The sequence below is a fragment of the Copidosoma floridanum genome, unplaced genomic scaffold, assembly GCF_036245765.1.
Source record: "Copidosoma floridanum isolate Cflo_tuat_1 unplaced genomic scaffold, Cflo_Japanese_pri ptg000006l, whole genome shotgun sequence".
NCBI lineage: Eukaryota > Metazoa > Arthropoda > Insecta > Hymenoptera > Encyrtidae > Copidosoma > Copidosoma floridanum.
The window spans coordinates 18853373-18873551 of record NW_028321883.1 but is presented as its reverse complement, the minus strand read 5'-3'; the positions used below and the strand labels follow the sequence as shown (position 1 = coordinate 18873551).

At 41.4% G+C, this 20179-nt stretch overlaps 1 protein-coding gene across 1 annotated transcript; it reads left to right on the top strand.

The window, feature by feature from the left end:
* The first annotated feature begins 297 nt into the window (after positions 1–297).
* Positions 298–2128, top strand: LOC106646055 (uncharacterized). The gene is made up of 2 exons (XM_089598602.1): positions 298–488; positions 707–2128. The coding sequence occupies exon 2, from the start codon at positions 824–826 to the stop codon at positions 2027–2029; it is 1206 nt and encodes a 401-aa protein (XP_089454728.1). The 5' UTR covers positions 298–488; positions 707–823; the 3' UTR covers positions 2030–2128.
* Positions 2129–20179: the final 18051 nt, after the last annotated feature.

The following is a 20179-nucleotide window of genomic DNA, read 5'->3' as shown; positions in this document are numbered from 1 at the left end:
AGTGTTTGTATGTAATCTCCACTGATAAACGCTGAATGTTTATTCCGAATGAAAATATGTGCTTGAGTATGTAGAAAATATGCTTTGTTAATTTAATGAACAGAAAACAAAGCGCTATCCCCGGAATCCTAATAACAAGTGCCTTAGTATGAACGTGATGTCATACTTTAATGGAATACATTAAGTGAACAGTTTAAAAGTCGATGATACTATTATCTGTGTCTTTTTTTCTATGTTCCCAAAGTCGTAGCACACGTCATACGATTCTTAACTATACAGTCTACGCCCGAACGACTGTCGAGAAGCATCAGCCATACTGTAATTGTACTCTTGAAGTAGGCCTACGGACTCTCTCCATTATACTTGTGGAACGAGTGAACTCATCAGGATCATAAGGATCATTCACAGGGGTCTGATCCAACTAGGACCAAACAGAGTAGGGCACAAGGGTTTTCACGTAAATGGTCAAAGGCTTGAAGTAATAGCAGGTAATGTGAGTCTTTTGCGGCAAACGTTTAACTAGTGATCCTAAAAAATCTTCATTCCTCGAGTTGACTCATCCGACCCTTGCTGAAATCAATGCTCACAATATCATATTGTTACAAAGATTTTCAATTTTACACTGAAAATACGTAAGATACGTGCTCGTGTTACAACTATCGTTATCAAAATAATCAACACTATTATTTTTTTTTTCTGCCAACAGCAAAATAGCGTTCATCTTCCCATCCTACCGCTACGACCATAAAATAACTGACAACAGTATATAAAATTCAAGTAACCGCAGTAGCAACGACAAAACACTCGGAACAGTGTCAAAGCTATGGAGTTGAAAGTAATGTCCTGGTCTTGCAACGTTTGCAGCAAAAAGTTCGACCTTTTGGACGATTATCGGACACACAAAAATAGCCACAGGAGTAGTTTCCACCGTTGCTCCACGTGCCACAAGTATTTCAGCGAAATGAGCCACCTGGTGATGCACAATTGCGTCGCTTCCATACGCCCCCACGACTGCTCGGTTTGCCAAAAATCCTTCAGTCGCCAAGGTAACCTCAGAGCTCACATGCGCATCCACGCGGACAACAAGCCCTTTGTTTGTTCCGAATGTGCTCGGGCCTTCAACTCGAAAGGAGATCTTGTAAGACACATTCGCACCCACACGGGCGAGCAACCCTACCGCTGCTCCGTCTGTCAAAGAGCTTTCGGTCGATCCGACGTTTTTAAACAGCACGATTGCTCGCACGTGGACAAGCCCCACAACTGTTCCGTGTGCTCGCGAGTTTTCAAGGAAAAAGGCCATCTCACGCAACACATGCGCGTCCATACCACCGACAATAAGACTTTTTCGTGCTCCATGTGTCCTCGAGTTTTTCCCAAAAGCAGGGATCTCACGAGACACGTGCGTACCCACGCGGTGGATGAGCCCACCAAGAGGTGCAGGCGAGTTTTGGAAAAAGCCTCGCCCAGCTGTACGAGTTCCCAAGCCGATCCCCCAAAACGTCACGGGATAACCCAAAAGCGGGAAAAGCGCTTCGAGTGCTCTGTGTGCCAGGCTTTTTTCACTACCACTGGTGGTCTGAGGGTGCACCAGCGTACCCACACGGGCGAGCGCCCTTACCGGTGCTCCGATTGCCAAAAGACCTTTACCACCGTGGGCCATCTTAGGAACCACCAGCTCTCTCACTCGGGCGAGCGTCCTCATCGCTGCTCGGTGTGTCGAAAAGACTTCGTCAGGGCCCAAAGTCTCCGGACCCACATGCAGTGCCACGAGGTGGAGGGTCGCCACGAGTGTCCCTTGTGTCGGAAGAAATTTCGCAGCAGCAACTATCTCAAAGTGCACATGGGCGTCCATTCGGGGGAGAAACCGTACGGTTGCTCGGTGTGTTGCAAGGAATTCAGACAACCCTGCCACCTCAAGAGGCACATGCTCACTCACACGGGTGAACAACCCTACGAGTGCTCCGTTTGCTCGAAAACCTTCAAACAGAAAATTCATCTTTCGCTGCATGTGTTCAATCATCATGAGTGAGGCCAGCCAGTTCATGGGGATATTGGACAAACTCGCGGCTGAAAAGAACAGTGACGACAAATAATTTTCTTTATATTAGCCTTTTTGAACGTACTTAAAGTTTCCAGTATGTGTATGCTTCTTGCTTCATTAAAACTATTTTGAAGTATATGATCTTTGGAACGATGAGTTTTTCATTGAAGAGGTGATAAGACTTTTACTTTTTTTTTTATTGCGTCTTGACAGTTTCAACCTCATCCTTTTTTGGGGCACCTAGCAGTGCCGAGGCACGCTATTATATATTTTAAGGATAACCCTTTTTTCAAGTGTAATGATAAACTTTACAAACGGAATGAGACCAGGCCATACACGTAAGACACGTAAAACTTTGCAAAGAAAACCCATGAATTTTAATATCCTTCACAAGCAAGAACTAATGTATATGTACGTATATCTACTTTTGCATTTGGACAAATTCTCTCCAAAAGTAAACGTGCATACCAATCCAACGATCTACCATCTACCGCATAAAAATTGAAACCAGTGCGAGTGTGCAACAACATCGACAATTTAAAGCCAAATCCATCGGTCTCCGCGAGCTTGAAAATTCATCCATCCACCGTCCGTTTACGCATTTATACACGACCGAAATCCGTCTGCGATCATTCCGTAGTACCTTTACGTATACCGCATCCTACCAACAAGTAAGTACTACCCAGAGAGAGAGAGAGAAAGAAACGAACCTTTAAATAAATGAGCGCGCGATGCAGAAACTCTCTCTCTCTTTCTCTTGGTAAGGTACGGGCGAATGTTTTATGCATCCCAGGACCTACATACGCGGCAGCTCTTTCGAGTATCATTCGCTTAGCGTCCTTTTCCCTCTCCGTGCCTTTACGTGTACATCCATGGGCAACACGTGTACGCAAACGTGGACCGAAGAAGGGGAGGGGGAAAGAGAGGCTCGGATGACGTACTGGCGATTTATTGAAAGGTCGAGCTGGGCCCCGTTAACGATTCGCGTCGTACACCCCTGCCCGTGTGTGCTTATACGTGAATTTATTTCGACGACGACGCGGATTCCCAGGAATCTCGTGCATGGACACGAGTCGCGGAAAGTATACCCTTCCGCGTTTCTCTTGGTTTGGCATCCCCCCCCCTTTCTTATTCCGTGGTTTGTCGTTGTTGCGGTGGTTGTTAAAAAGAGCTGAGTTTGCGATTGAAATTTCTCCCGATGGGTATGTACACCATTGTCGAGGATTTGTGTATGCAATTACGGTCGCCGCGACGCGTATGTACGTACATCGACTTTATTTGGTTTATTATGAGAGCGAGTTGGGTACGAGGGGGAAAAAATCATAACTACGAGTGACATGGAGTATACAATCATCCGGCAAATGGTGGGCACATCGTGTAAAACTATCCATTTTCAATTCATGCGTGGTTTGTACGTCTTTGAAGGAAAATATTTTTTTATGATGAGACTAGTTGTTCGTTTCAAGGTTTTTATTTCATGAGTTCTTGAATCTGATCTTTTTTAATTATCATGACTATCCAGTAGTTCAAAAGGTTTATCTATAGTACTTATTGTTTTAAATATTTTCAAAATCTATAATAAACTTTGAGAATATTTTCGTGACTATAAATGATTTTGAAAAATTTCAAAGGACTTTCTTCATTAATTTGGAGAGTCCATAGCCGTTGGCCTCGAGATATTTCAAGATCATTTAATTACCCATTGAGAATCCTGTAATAATACTCCTTAAAGTTTCAGGTGGAGTGACCATGTAATTGTCACTTGCTGACTGCACTCGTAGCTTCTAAAAACAAAAATTCCTCCGTCTTTGCACTCAGAAAAATTTTACCACTCTGCAATAGAAATGGACCTGTAGTATTTTCGTTTCCACGGAACATCCCCGTCGCTGGGCGCTCAAATATTTCTGTGCACCATGCTAAAAGGGAGTATCGCTTGGAGCAATTGTTTTTCCGTCAGCCCGACAAGTAGGTCAGCTGAATTTTGCAAATTTTTCAAGGTACAACGAAAATTCCAACTTTCAACGGAGCCCCGAACTTCAATTTTAATGCCATCCATCCGAAGCCCCGTGTAGCAGGTACTCTCGACTTATGAATTTTTCGGATTACATCCGTGAAACCGCCTTTTCCCGAGCACCGAGTTGCTGTATTCCATGCAAAAATAAATCCAATTAAAATTTGCATATTGCATTCTTCATCGCGCATAATATTATTACTCTTACAGCACCTAAAAAATGAAAAAAACCCGACGCACGCGGTCACGTACCAATTACCGCTACCGTCGATCCTGCAGCCATCTCATGAAGCACAGCTCAAATGATAATTGCACACCCTTCAGAGGAAAATAGAAAGAAAAAAAAGCCCAACGAGACCTTTCTCGCGCAACTGCATTAGTAATCACCCTAAGAAGCCACGCTTGTGCCTGTATAGATAGATGCACTGCGTGCCAAACAACTTTGGTGTGAAGCCCTTCAAAAAATTGAAACATTTTCCTGACACCAACGCGTTCCATGGACGGACGTGCCTGGCAGCAAGGCTCCCCAGCGTCATCCACATCGCGTGCAGTAGTAGACATATTTCAATTACAAGCAGCGCACAACCTTTCCAGCCAACGCATCCTTTTACCCTTTTTTCCTCCCTCCCCCCCGCCACATCGCATTATATTTCTTCGGAAAACAAGAAAGACCCTCACACTTGTACTGCATAATGCACACGAGCCGCAGCTACTCGTTGCACATAGGCCTCGGGAGTGCTCCGTATCCGCGTCACGCACCTTTTACTCTTCTTTTTTCTTCTCTTCTTCCTGTAGGTACACATACGTCCCCTAACCGCTTCGAGACGAGCTTTTTCCTGCACCGATCCGCTTCGCTATTTTTCCCTTTGTCCCTCAGCCACCCGCTGTTGCTGGCGATGCATACACGAACGAGCGATCCACGTTGCATCGCTTTGTTTTGCTTTCATTCTGGCGAGCCAACGAGCGTTTGCGTACACGTGATGCTAATGCATTTGCTCCCTTATGCTGTACACGCGTATTGCTGCATGTACCACAACACAAATGCCATTTTTTCCCCTTTTTTCGATCGACTGCTGTGGGTAATCGTTTTGTTCGTGTACGGTTGAATTGAGCAGGTGTTTGCCGGGTACTTGACTCATTTCAATCCTCTCGATGCTGCTACTGTGCTACGCGTGCAAAGACAACCCTGTTTTTTTGGGCTTTGTACTTGAGGGATGCATTGGCCACTTGTGTACGGATCGCTGGATCCGTGCACGGGACTAATATCTTTACATTTACTTAAAACAATATTACGTTTAAATTGTTCTTATTCTAAGATATCTTTCTATTTCTCCATGAAAACAGTAATACAATGCTTGATTAAAAAAGTAAAGATTAATGCTTACATCGACATCTAAACATCACTTTACCATGAATAACACCAACTACTTATGTTTCTTGTCAAAAATTAAATATTGTGTCAACATCATTAAGTATCTTCTGATTTAGGAGCTCAAAAAATACCTAACATTTGGATGACAACTTCACTAATCTCAGGTATCTTAGTCCAGAGCTCATGCAATTTGTCTTATCAACCCGATTATAAGTCAAAGCATAATTTTCATTAGCATGCCTCAACGTGCCTAACGTACTCGACTGTTCCTACTGATCCAAATAATTAATTTAATGTAATACATGTAATTCATCAACCCGCCTTAATGTACTTGACATACTCGACTATTTCTACTGATGCGCATAACAATTTTTATAGAATCCGTATAGTTTATTAGCACGCCACAATGCAACTAATATAATCTACTTTTTCTACTGATCCACGTAACTACTGTGATGTAATACATGTAATTTATTAGTACGACTTAATGTGCCCAACGTACTTGACTGTTTCTACTGATCCACATAATTACTTTGATGTAATACATGTAATTCATTAGCACTACTCAATGGGCTTATCATACTTGGCTGTTTCTACTAATCCACATAATTACTTAAGTGCAATACATGTAATTCATTAACCCGCCTTAATGTACTTGACATACTCGACTATTTCTACTGATGCGCATAACAATTTTTATAGAATCCGTATAGTTTATTAGCACGCCACAATGCAACTAATATAATCTACTATTTCTACTGATCCACGTAACTACTGTGATGTAATACATGTAATTCATTAGCACTACTCAATGGGCTTATCATACTTGGCTGTTTCTAGTAATCCACATAATTACTTTGATGTAATACATGTAATTCATTAGCACTACTCAATGGGCTTATCATACTTGGCTGTTTCTACTGATCCAAATAATTAATTTAATGTAATACATGTAATTCATTAACCCGCCTTAATGTACTTGACATACTCGACTATTTCTACTGATGCGCATAACAATTTTTATAGAATCCGTATAGTTTATTAGCACGCCACAATGCAACTAATATAATCTACTGTTTCTACTGATCCACGTAACTACTGTGATGTAATACATGTAATTTATTAGTACGACTTAATGTGCCTAACGTACTTGACTGTTTCTACTGATCCACATAATTACTTTGATGTAATACATGTAATTCATTAGCACTACTCAATGGGCTTATCATACTTGGCTGTTTCTACTAATCCACATAATTACTTAAGTGCAATACATGTAATTCATTAGCCCGCCTTAATCTAATTAACATACTCAGCTGTTTTTACTAATCCACGAAACAATTTTGACTTAATACATATAATCCATTAGCGCACCTCAATTCACTTGCCATACTCGACTGTTTCTACTGATCCACGTAACTACTGTGATGTAATACATGTAATTCACTAGCACTACTCAATGGGCTTATCATACTTGGCTGTTTCTACTAATCCACATAATTACTTAAGTGCAATACATGTAATTCATTAGCCCGCCTTAATCTAATTAACATACTCAGCTGTTTTTACTAATCCACGAAACAATTTTGACTTAATACATATAATCCATTAGCGCACCTCAATTCACTTGACATACTCGACTGTTTCTACTGATCCACGTAACTACTGTGATGTAATACACGTAATTCATTAGCACGACTTAATGGGCTTATCATACTTGGCTGTTTCTACTGATCTACGTAACAACTTTGATGTAATACATATAATTTGTTAGCTTCCTTTGCCAACATTCCCAAGCGACAAGGACATCTTGTATGCAGATGCAACGCAGAGCACATGAACGTGAATATAATACATAATAACTGCTTATTCGGATGGACATCAGCTCGTGGTGCATCCAGATCCACCTTTCGACGATTAAGTAAATTTCAACTCAATAATAATAAAAAGTGAAATTGCACACTGCGCGCAATCATACCCGTATAATCTCATGGCAGCGTGGATCACCTGCGAGCCATGTACACCTCACACCCTGGCCGTTCGTCGGAAAAAAGGGGGAGGGGGAAACAGAATAAGCGACACATCGCCTTCACTCCTGTCCCTCGTACACATATACGTACGTTGCCTGAGGGACAGGAGCAATAATCCCTCATTTTTGTATGCCATCTACTTTGCAGAGCAGCGTCAGGTACACGCATGTGTACGGTAGACAGGTAGTCCCCACCCCCTGCCCTCTTCCAGATCTTCATCCTCTTCACGCGCTCTTTTACACAAGCCCAGCGTGTGTTCGCGGTATCTACCTCCTGCTGGTCTGCTTCTTACGTTAACAATATGTATATATGATATCCCTTCGTACGAACGATATGCTAACTTGACAACTTGGGAATCCAAGGAATTTTGCGTTGCCACTGTTGTACGGCATATTACTTCCATACTATATGAAGTTCATGGCTACGAATTCGGTCGAGTTTAAATGTAGATTTACATAATCCGTGAGAAAAATCGCACCTAGCAGTTGTGCTGTAATATTTATACGATGAAAGTTAGGTTGTACCATCGATGATAACATCATCAGTTACAAAAATTAATGAAGATGGTTGTTAAGCTGTACAATCCACAGGAGAGTTACGAGATCAGTGTATCATATAATCTGTATGATGCTGCTGAAATAGTCGCGATAGAAGTTATTTATGATGGGAGGATAAATAGGTGCTTCATTGATCGATAATAGGTCAATGTAGGTTCAAGGTATAGATTCGCCGCTCTCAAATTAACTCCCAGATTGTCACCGTCAAAATATTTGAATTTAAATTCCAGCGAGTAAAACCTGAGTAACGAGTTTCAAAGGAGTTAATAAGAGATGCCGTTGCGTCACGCAGTGTAGCCTGTCACGAAATTAAAAAGCTCTGCTTTGCAAAACTCATTTGGAATTTACAGAGAGGGAAAGAGAGAGCGGCTTCTCTAAGTGGAAGGATTTTTCCTGCTTTCCTCTCGCATGTCTTCTCTTACAGCAACTGCTATGTACTCCTGTTGCACTGAATCATTAGACTACTCCTTATTATTCATTCTCGAGTGTCACGGTTTGTATTTTCCTTGATGCCACTTCCGTCTATTTTGCAACTGCCGAGGAAGATTTGAATGCAAGGACTTGCGATTTGTTTGATTAAGGTTGGGAAAAGTACATTTTGTTTGCTCTGGTTATCTCATTAAAGCTGGCTCGTGCATTCACGTAACAGTTTATAATTGAATTTTATTCGTTCGTTTGTTTTTAAATATATTTACGAGTTAACGAGCCCTCTGTTACATAAGAGAGACAAACAAAAGGTGGCGTAAAAGTGAAAAACAAATTATGGCAAACATTGTAAATATAATTATGAAGAAGTACAGTAAAGTAATTTAAGTGATACAATATATAATAATAACAATAAAAAAAAAAAAACAATTTTAATAACATAGCAACAATAGTAATAAATAAAATGTTATTAACAGTATTATTCCTATTATTGTTATTATTATTATTATTATTATTATTATTATTATTATTATCATTATAACAAAATAAAACAGGCGTTTGATGAACTATTGAAATCTCTTACAGGTCCAATTTTACGCTCAAAATTCTTCGAAACAATTTTATTTTAACAAACTTATACACTGGCAGGAATTTTCCATAATATCGCAAATGTATGTTATGTATATATTTTTGGAGCTCGCGTCTTTCGACTAAACTATGTAGACCAAAACTCATTACGCATCTGCGACACCAGCGACGCTAGCAAATTCCCGAAGATGTACTGACGCATCGCTTACTGACGCCAGATATGCATATTCCACGCACGTGATGCGCTTACGTCACATGTGCACGTGTAACGCCCCCTTCCACCCCGAAACTCGAAGAGCAAACATCCCAGAGACGAACTGCGTATACGAAGAGATACAGAGACACGCGAAAAGAGATACGAGCGCTCGTCCATAGTCCCGTTACGAAATGGACACATTCATCGGTATCGCACGTTATCTCGCCGATGAAAATAAAAAAATGTTGAAAAAAGTAAAAAGAAAGAAAATTCACTCACCTCAATCTATGCGATCGTTCAAAGATATAATGCTCTCTCACGCTCGCTGCGTCAATCTTCCTTCCAATTTCGCCGACTCGCTTCACTGTGTCTATATTTACATGTATATCTGACGATGTATGTATATATACACAGTTGGATAAGTTAGGGTGAACGTTTATGCAAATGCCAAATAAAGAGAGGAGGAGGGATAAAAAGGGACAAAGGCGTAGCGCGCGTCGATAAATTTTCAGTTCCATTTCTATTGTGGCCTCGGAGGGGGCACTTTAATAGGCGCCTCAACTCGATTTGCCCTTTACCCTTTTTTTTGTTCCACAACCGCTGACTTGGCGATTTTCTCGGCTCGTTGAATCGAGCGGGGAATCCGACCGACAACCACGCGAGCCCTCGACACCGCAAGATCGACAGAAAAATAAATCTCGGGACAAAACGTGTCCTTGTCTCCGTGTGAGCATCAAACTAAAGCCCATCGCCGCACTTTGTGACTTCCGTTATTCCCCTCCATCACCATAAAAGCTGCCACGTTACCAGGTCGTTTGCAATCCATCTCAGCTTCGGCTTCGTTTGAATACGATTCATTGAAAGTCATCATCTGAACTTTTAATTTTTACCTTCAACTGTGTTAAGTTAAACCTACTCGTAGTCCTTAAAAATTTCCCGAGAAATTTGTGCAAACTACTAATGCGCAGTCTCAATGTAAATGAATGTCCTAGTGTCCTTAGCATGATAAAACATCACTGTCTACTCGGCTCAAAGTGCTCTGTGCGTCCCGTTCCAAAGCCATGCGATCAGGCCTCGAAAAAAAAAGGACGTGGCAAGCAATTTATGATTACAGCGTGACAAAACGAAGCTCGCGGACGTAGGTAAACGCCACGTTAATCAAAATACGCTCCCGAGCGGTAGGTAGCAAAAACCTCACGTTCAATTCCATCCACCGTGACTTTGGTGTTGCGCGAGGGACGTATATGTTTGTGCACCGAAAGATACTACACGCGAGAAAAAACACCCGCGAAATTTCAAAGGGGCGGTCGAGCCTTTACGACTCGTTAATTTTAACGTGTATCCGCGTGGTAAAGCAATGTACAGTCGCGTGTTGGGAAAGAGCATCTTCTGGGGCTACATAGTGTATATATAGCTAGAAACGTGTGGGAAAGAGGCGGCGCACGGAGGCTTTATACGCGAAGGAAGACAAAGTGCGAGCGACCAAGTACCCATAAAGAAAAAGGGGCTGGTCAAACGTGTACCCGACTCTTCGCTTAATTTTCTCGCGTCGCTATGGGTGTGAGGATGTATCTCATATGTTGCATCACCTCCTATTCGATATTCGGAAAAAATAGTTCATTGTATTGGAACTAAATTTATTTTTACTACGTTTTTAAGCACCAGCTTCATTGCACAAAGTTCCTTAAATTGCTGTTTTCGACAAAATTATTCCCGTGAGCGTGTAATTACTCGAAACTCACTGTTCGTGTAACCCAATTTGGTTTACTTCAGCGGCATTCAAACGTTGCTGGCATTTCCACATTAATTTTCTACGTGTGTACTACCCCTTCAAGCAGTAAAGTATATGTGTGACTTTATGGATATATGCACCCTCTTGTATTTCGTGTATTGTACGCGGTGTACGTAATCAAGTTGGATTTTGGTTCATGCTTTGACCTATTACGGCATTCCACGAGCATGCAACAGTTTTTAATGCAAAATTTTGACCAAATTATTCTACAGTTCGGTCCAGGATGACTTATGACTAGAATAACTCTTCCTTGTGAAAAATTACATTACATGAAGAATATATTGATTGCAATTTATTGTTATAATCTAAAAAAAATATCTAGGTGCAGAAATGTGTCTATAATTTACTTATTTCAACCACCTCAGTCAAGTTTTAATTAAAATATATTTATCGTACCTTCTGGTAGAGTTTTTTTTGCTGAAAAACAAAAAAAAAAAAATTAAGTTTTATTAGGTTTTCTGAACCTGCAACATACACAAAATTACCATGTCACTCTGTTGAGCTACTTAATGCTGGCCATGCTAAAAATTAATTTAGATAGCGACCGGAAGGATATAACTTGCTGCCTAGACATTTTTCTTGCCAACCGTGTGACTTCGCAAAAGTGGAAGAAAAATAATTTGGCGATATGAATCGCTTCCTAATTACGTTGGCCTGCTAGACCTGCTACGTTTGCTAGAACTTGCAGGAAGGCTTGTTTTTACATTGAACGTTTTTCATAATGCAAAGCACGAAAATTGGACATTGTGTCGCAGGGTGATTGTGTCCAGTAATACAAATGTGCGGATTACAATCACAAATATCATTCAGGTCAATCTGTTGAAGTTTATAAAGCTACTGTTCAAAGATAGTGTCAATGTTTTACATTGAAAGATGTTCAATATCAAATGGTATATTGTGGAAGGATGGACAAATGTCTTTTTAAATTTTATTAAAGATACAGTGAAAAGACTCGATACCCTCACCTATTGGAGTTATTATGTTTGAAACCGTTAAAAAAGGAAAAACCTCATCCAAACAATCCAGCCAAACTCCACGCAGCAGCGACAGCCCAATCGAATCAGCAATAAATACCAAAATGGACTCCGTCCTCGTCGGGCACGCGCATAGCTCTCCGAGTACACAGAATCCTCCCAGTGGAGGAAGAAGAAAATTGCACAAGGGCAAAAAGTAAAGCAGCAACAGCAGCGCATTCGTGACCGCGAAATTCCAAAACACGACATTCCCGAGCAGTGTCCCGGTGGTAATACCAGGGGATCAGTATAGGTACTGCAAGCTCACCCGGCCCCGGCTAAATCGCTTTGCCGAGGAACTTCTGGAGGCAGCCAAAGTTCGGCAGTCAGTAAATACGGGATGGGTTACCCACCGGCTTGGCTTAGTTTCTTGCGGTCTTTTGCGAAACTTCATTTCTAATTCTGTGGATACGTGCGCTCGTGTACATATACATACGTATGCATGTATCCGAAGGCTTTGCCTCTGCTGAACCATTGATACCTACCTCCAAACCGGTAATTTTCCTCAAATTTTTTCACCAAAATTTCTGTATTTTTCCATTACCAGTCGTATCGCAAAATTGATTTCATAGAAATATAATCATCATGCCATTTCGCGCCAAAAACACAATTCCAGGAGAACAAAGCTTTCAATGTGATTAACCCTAGCGACGCAATAAGCCAAACCAAAAAGCTTTTGCATCCACAAATTTAATAGCCCTTAATAGCCCCCCACCATCCCACTTTAACGTAACCAAAATGAAAAATAAATATAATGACCTTATCTGTCGACAAAACAAACGTATACGTCCCTTTCCTTTTGCATAGGCGCTCGCGTATACGAGACGGGAGGTCCCACGCCCCCTTTACATGAGCGATTGTTATCGCGACTGACGCAGCTCGCGTGAAGTATTTTCTTCACCCTTGCAATATAAATCGACGAGCGAACGCATGAACAAAAAAAAAAAAAAAAAAAAAAAAAAAAGAAATCAAGCATGTAGCTAAAAGGTTGGTACAACACAAGAATACCCGCTAAAAATGGAGCCTTAGATCTAGGAATCGATGCTCAGAAGAGGGCAGGTATACCGGAAGTGAGGTAAGAGCCAACCCCTTCGCAAGGGCAAAACGCAGAGCCCAATGACCTCCATAGAGTATCTCTTGAATGAGCCGTAGGCGCTGCTGTACATGTAGGATATAGAGAAGGTGTGTACATGGGCGGACTAGCGAGGAGACAAGAAATATTGGAGATCGAATCGGGGATTAGAGCGAGTTTACGAGCTGGGCTGCTTTTGGTGTTTCTCGTGCTGTGTGTATATGTGGAAGGGTTACACCCCGAGAGATAGAAGCTAAACTTTGTACTGTGGTGCTTTTTTTTCTTCTGTTGAATTCATTAAAATGGAGTCCGAGAGTCAGGCAGAGTTTATCAGAACAAAATTAGTGTATAATAATATAGTTTACGTAAATCTTAATTACACGAGATGTTTATGTTTTAAACAAAATATCTCTATCAAATGTAACTTACACAACACGTGTGTAATCTGTTTGATTTTAAACGTAATTTTTTCTGTTTAAAATATTGAACAGATTTTGAAATTTTGCAGGTGTGTTCAGAAATACGTTTTGGTTAGCGATGTAGTTATTCTCTAGACTTACCAATCAACCCTTGTGCATCTATAAATTAGCAAAAAAATTAAGATTAAAAGGTATATTTTTATGACACTGATAAAAAAAAATTGCGAATCGTCTCGACTGTATTTTTCATTTAGAAAGTATCGTCATCTCACCAACTCTGTACATTATAGTAAAAGGGTTACTGTGCCTCGAGAATTTCCAATCAAGCAATAAACCAAGGAAATGAAAATTTTTGTTCAAATTGAGCGCGGTAAGAAAAAAAAAAAAGGATAAACTATCCATTCTACATTACGAATGAAAAAACAAAGAGAAAAACAGTATCTTCTCAGAATTTTCTTCATTAAAAGTAAACATGTCAAAAATACCATCCAGGCAGTGCAATAAGCCCCGAAGCACAGCGCCGATGGGAGAACTTTACAACCCCTTGGTTACGATCTCCAGTAAAAGGTCAAGAGAGAGAGAGAGAGAGGGGGGGTGGCAGACCTGCGAAACGGCACACATCTCATCCCCCTCGCGTTTCCCATATTGCCGAGGAAAATAAATAGAGAGGAAAGGCACAGGGGGGGGGGTGGACGAGGAAGCAAACGAGTCGCTGCAGGATAATGGCTCGTAATAAACGAAAGGCCGCGCAGGAGCCTCATCTCCACCCCTTTCTCCCGGAATTGAAGGCGGAAGCGAGGACTCGGGCACACGTACACCCACACACGCACGAGAAACCGAGGATGTTTGCCGCTACGAGGAGGAGAACGATTCATTACTATGGCACGTTCGTGCCCTGTCTCCACAGATTTTCTCTCTCTCCCTCTACCCCCTGGGCTTATCTTCGCGCTCTTCCCCGTCTTCTTATCTCCTTGTTCTCGATCACCTTCTTTGTTTTTTGTACCACCCCTTGCCTCTCCTGGTAGACAATATACAGGCGGGAGCTGCAGGGCTCAACAATTCCGACTCGCGGGGACTTTTAATATGAAAAACAAAAGGTACAGCGAGCCATGTCCATGTGGGCGGTGCTGTCTCGGAGTTTTTCGGAAAATTAAATCCCAATCGGTATCTCCATCTCCTGAAAAACTCTTTCATTGCGCAGTGGCGTCCCCGATCTCGTTACCTTTGTTCATACCTTTTTGGGCCCGTGGTCCGGGCACCGTTTTGCGAATGCGTACTTTTTCACTCGTGTCTGGTAAAAAGACCGTGCATATGCTATTCGCGGAAGGGTATTAATTTATTTTTCATTGCATCGTTCAAACAAAGTGGTGGACAGATTTTTCCATCTGCTAAAATTGGCGTGACTGACAAACGTAGATTATTCGCTACAGCTTTTTTGCTTCAGCCAAAGTAATTACCATTTTCTCCGAAATGACAACTCTTGTGCACCGTAGAGCGACACCTCTTTTGTTAATTTGCTAGTTGTAGTGTAGCGTGTCCACTTCAGTCATCCAGTCAGAAAGTAGCTCCATCAACTACACCAATAAATACCTCTTGTATACTCGATGACCTGTGCCCGTCGCATGAGTTCCGGCGAAAATATTGATAAGCAAGTTAATTGCCACGTGTGAAAATCGTTGAAGATGTATTTGGTTCCCATTCTCCGGAGGTTTTCATTGAATCATTGTTAACAATGAATGGATAATCGATGTACGCTGGGCTTTTCATTGTGTAGCACAATCGTCTCTGAATCATTTGGAGGAAGCCGTTGTTTTCCGGTTTATATACTCTGTCGAGTAAAATCATGAAGAATACAAGTGGAATTGTGGATGAAGATGAACTGTCGCATCTTACATTGATCTCAATTACACAGATAAACAGGATAATTGACAAGCAGGATTTGTTTCCATACTAGGACTTGGAACTAAAAATTACTGCATCAATTCCATGCAAGAACATCCATCCCTCTTATACCTTGAACAAGTTTTCCTAAACAAAAGCAAAAAAAAAAAAAAAATCAATTCAAGGGGAAAAAGTAAGCCTCAAGGAAAATTCACAAGTTCGCATTGAGCCGAGTATACATACATGCACTCTTACGTTATACAGCAACTGCGATCTCTCCCTCTCGACGCGTTACACGTACAAAAACGCCTGCGTTTCCAGTAGAAGCACGTACAATAGTCCAGCAGAGAGCCCGAAAAGTTTGTTTTAACGGAAATTCTCGACCAGTCTCGTCTCTATTTCATACGTGGTGTACATATTGCATGTCTGCAGGGGAAGGTGTATAGCTTTTTTATCCACGAGAATATTCCTCATCGACCCACCCCCGAATAAGCACGTTTGCAGTTGTGTTTGCACACGCGCCAGCCCATTGGAAAAATATCAACCGAGGGCACTTTTAATCCTCCTCGTTTGGAGGTGGCAATTAGAGCAATGAAAATTTTACTGACGGGGAAAATAATATAAAAAGTGAAAAGAGAATGGATGGATATCTCTGAGATGTCTCGATACTGGCTTCCAATGGGGGTAGGTTTATCGGATCTCTGTACCACTGTTCTGTGGGTTTTTTGATAAAAAGACCGACGAATAAATTATTTTTAAGGGCACGATCGCTCGCAGGAGCACCTCGTGTAAATACCCCACAGAATGAAAAGTGTTCACTTTTGATTTCTCATGTAAAATAAATGCCATGCCAACCATGTGCTTCTACATTTCTCTCAATTATTTTTTTTATCATCCATTGTAAAAAAAAAGGCTCCATTTGGCTCGTCGATTTTGAATAAAAATCTTTTACTAGCACAATTTAATTACCTACGCATAGTCGGTGGGGAATATGAATTGGCTTGTCTATACACGAGATCCGATGAATGTAAATGTATGTATTAGAGGGATCCCTGGCAATCGATACACCCTGAGGCTACTCAGCAGCACCAGCCAAATTTTTTAAACATCACATCTTTCGGGAACTGTGATGGACAAAGAGAGATAAAAAAATTATCGATCCAAGTGTACGGAGCTTAAAACTATAACGGTACATCACATATTTTCTGCAGCCAACGGGTGTACTTTCGTACTGCGTTTTTCACCCGAGAAAAAGTTTAATGTAGCGGGCCAGCAAGTATATATTCGGCTCAGTTCAGCTCAGTCAGATCAGAGGAGGCAAAAAGGACGAAAGAAAAGGGAGAAAATGTGAATGAAAAAGGGGAAATTTAGTGAAAGGAAAAGGTAAAATTATTGCCGTTGTACAGTAGACTGTACAGAAGAAAAAAAAACAAAAAAAAAAAAAAAAAAAAAAAAAAAAAAAAAAAAAAAAAAAAACAATTGTTGCCTTCTCCTTCCCCTCCGCCTCGTACTTCTTTCCTCATTGAGCGCCAGCTTTTTCTCACTTCCAGCCGATACACCAGAAAAATGGATTTCTAGCCAGCATCCACCTACGGCTATTCGCATGGAAGCTCTATCAATTCAACAGTTAGATGATTGTCTATACTATCAAAGAGAAAAAAACTATCTTACAATATTTCGATATTTTCTAATTAAGAAACAAATTCATTTTTTCAATTTTTCTTTATATACTTGGTATGATTTTTTAAAATAAGGTCATTTTATTATATTTCAAATTCCTCACAAATGTCACTCCAAACGCATGAAACTACATTCTAGTACGAAAAATCAGATTGACGAAGCTACTGTTCACTTTTTTCCAATCCATCCATCGAGTCCACCTATTAAAACAAAAATCCTTAAAAAAAAAAAGTAAAAAAAAAGGGAGTACATTGACTCGTTAAAAGAAATGAAAGTTTTGAGTTATGTATACATAAATATACGAGACAGCTCTTACAACAGGATCGTAGCTCGGAGTACGCATAAAAAAATAAAATCCACGCACCTACTTATTTCAGCAGAGAAAAAAAAAAAACCTAATAATCACACGATAATTCAGTCCCTATGTACATCCCTCTCATATGCATATACAGCTGCAACCGACCGGCGATACCGCATCTCTCGCAAAGCTAAGTAATAGGATCAAAGCCGACGTAGAGGACGGGTCGGGGGAGTGCATGTCCCACTGGATAAGAGATAATGATAATGATGATTCGGTCGTAAAACGTATACATATACGTACGGAGACGAGGGGGAAGGTATGACCACATAGCCTCGCGGGTAAGTATATATATATATGGATACACAAGTGCGCCCACGATAGGCGGGACAGGTGAGCGAAAGGCTTGTGCACGTATTACACACTTGTACCCAACAACAACTAGGTATCCGAGAGGAGCTTATCGCGATGGCAAGTCAGCTGCCTGCTCTCCTTTTCGGCGTAAGTACTTACGGTGTCGGCCTCTCTCCCGCCTTTCGCGCGACGATTCTCCCCGGGAGGCACACACGGACGGCGTACGCCTGTGAGCGTAGGTGGGCTGGTTTCGGAAGCTGACCCGTCCGTCGGCCGAGGAGATGCGCCCCGATACACGAGTCGTTTCGGTGCCTCGTTGGAAAGTAAAATTTTTTTTTTTTTTATGTATGGAAGGGACGCTAAACAACGGACCCCGCGTCGTTGCTCCAGGGCGAATCGAAAGGTAGTTGGACGAAAAGTTACGAGGCGAATTTGCGTATCTTGTCGAAGATCGGGCGAGTCCGTGGATAATGAGATTTCGCGTAAATTTGGATTTTGCTTAGTATAAGCGATGGATCAATTCGTCTACTGAAGTGAAAATTCGCTGTCACTCCTCCAAGCAAAACAGATTGCGATATGTGTTAGTTATTTCCAGTATAATTAATAAATCAATTGAATCGGCGAAACGCACCATCGATGAACGATGATGACAAACACAGCCAATCTTTGGTGATAAATTCAGCTTGGGACTGTTATTTGCGGGCGTTAATAAAATTGCCGTATTAATTATACATTGTGCCAGCCCGTCGGTGGTGCAACGGCAGTAGCTAAACTCGTTAAAAAAAAAAAAAGAAGCGCGACCGCAAAGTTTATGAATTTTCATAAGAGAGAAGCAGGTGGCAAAAAAGAGGACCCTCAATTATAAACAAGCAGAGTCTAAGGAAGTTGCCTTTAGAGAACAAAAAAAAAAAAAAAAAAAAAAAAGAGCGTACCGCGTACGAGAGAGAAATAATAAATATGCAGAGAGAAAGATGTGGTGGCCGTGGCGGAGGGTTTTATGACTCGAGATGTTATTACGTACAAAAGTCAGCCGACGCCCGCGATCGCGATTCAATCAGATAATTCCCGTGCTCTCGCGCTTCGATATTACACTATCGAATTCAATCCATCGGCAAAAATCCATGAGATATACATGTACACGAGGGGTGGAGATGCTCCTTTCGGGCGTAATAATAATGATAAGCTCTCGGGAGGTGAAACCTTGGCATCTCTCGGGTGTACATGTGTGAGTATAAACTCGTGCTAGCTATGGAAAAAAAAGGGCCAGGTTGGAAAGATTGCGTACTTTATTGGCTGTGCAGTCTCGATGGGAAATAAGTAGAGCAGAATAATTTGCCCAACGAGATCGCGAGGGGTGGGTTTCGGGGGTACGATTAGAAACTTGAGTTTCATAAATTTCGAGCTGCTCGGTGGTGGTTATAATTTTTTTTTTTTTTTTCCAACTTGTCAGTAGTAAACGAAAGATAAATACTTGGGCAAATCATTTTTTTTTTATCAACAACTAGGTCAGTTTCAGCATGAGTTAGTAAATGGCCCTATACTGTAACATTTTAATTTTGAATACCGGAATAACTTGTTCCTTATACGTTGGCCACGTACATCGAGATATCTGTTATTAAAAAGAACATCAATTTCTAGTATTGTTGACTAACAGACAGAACACTTTTTGCACACTCCATCGACACCCATAATGCTTACATTTTTCGATTTTCGACATCAAGCTCGCAAGGATGGCCAATCGTACATTTACCTTATCATACATCTCAAGCGGAATTCCGCGCCTGGCTATCGATGCTGCTTCATGGAAGCCAATACACTTCAAAGTGATGATTTCTTCAAAAGACTTCTGAACCCTTCGTTTTTGTTTTGCAAACTGTAAATGGGTAGAAAAAAAGCTGGCTCTTCCCTCACTTTTCCGATAAGCCCTTTTTTTCTTGCAGAAGACAGACTCTGTATGTAAACTGCTCGCAAAAGAAAGGAAGAACAATTATTCCGTTCTGACTCTCCCGTAGTTTGAATGATACATTTTGCCAACAGTAAACAAAAAACGAAGCACGTGTAAACGTCCGAGCGTGCGTATACGCACTAGTGCCCGAGGTGTGCTGCAGCTCATCCACTTCCTTTGGCAGGGGGGAAAGACCCGGTAGGAGTAATTATCGGCATCTGCGGCTCCAGGGGTCGACGAACCGCGTTGATCTTATCGAGACGAGGGCAGGAGAAGAGAGGCAAAGGCAATTGCCATGAGCTGCTTTCGTGATAACGACGTGTGATGTATAGCCCACAATGGATGAAAGGAAAAGGGCTGGCACGCGAGAGGATACAGAGGGTCGTAACGGGACAAAGGATGCGTTTACTGTTGACAATGAAATGTCAACCTAAGGCGTGTGATCTGCGGGCGATGGCCAGCACAGGACTTTCCGTTAGATGAAGCTTTTTGAGCTCGAGGATT

Excerpts from the sequence above, each read along its gene's own strand:
- LOC106646055 (XM_089598602.1), top strand. The coding sequence starts at position 824 with ATGGAGTTGAAAGTAATGTCCTGGTCTTGCAACGTTTGCAGCAAAAAG.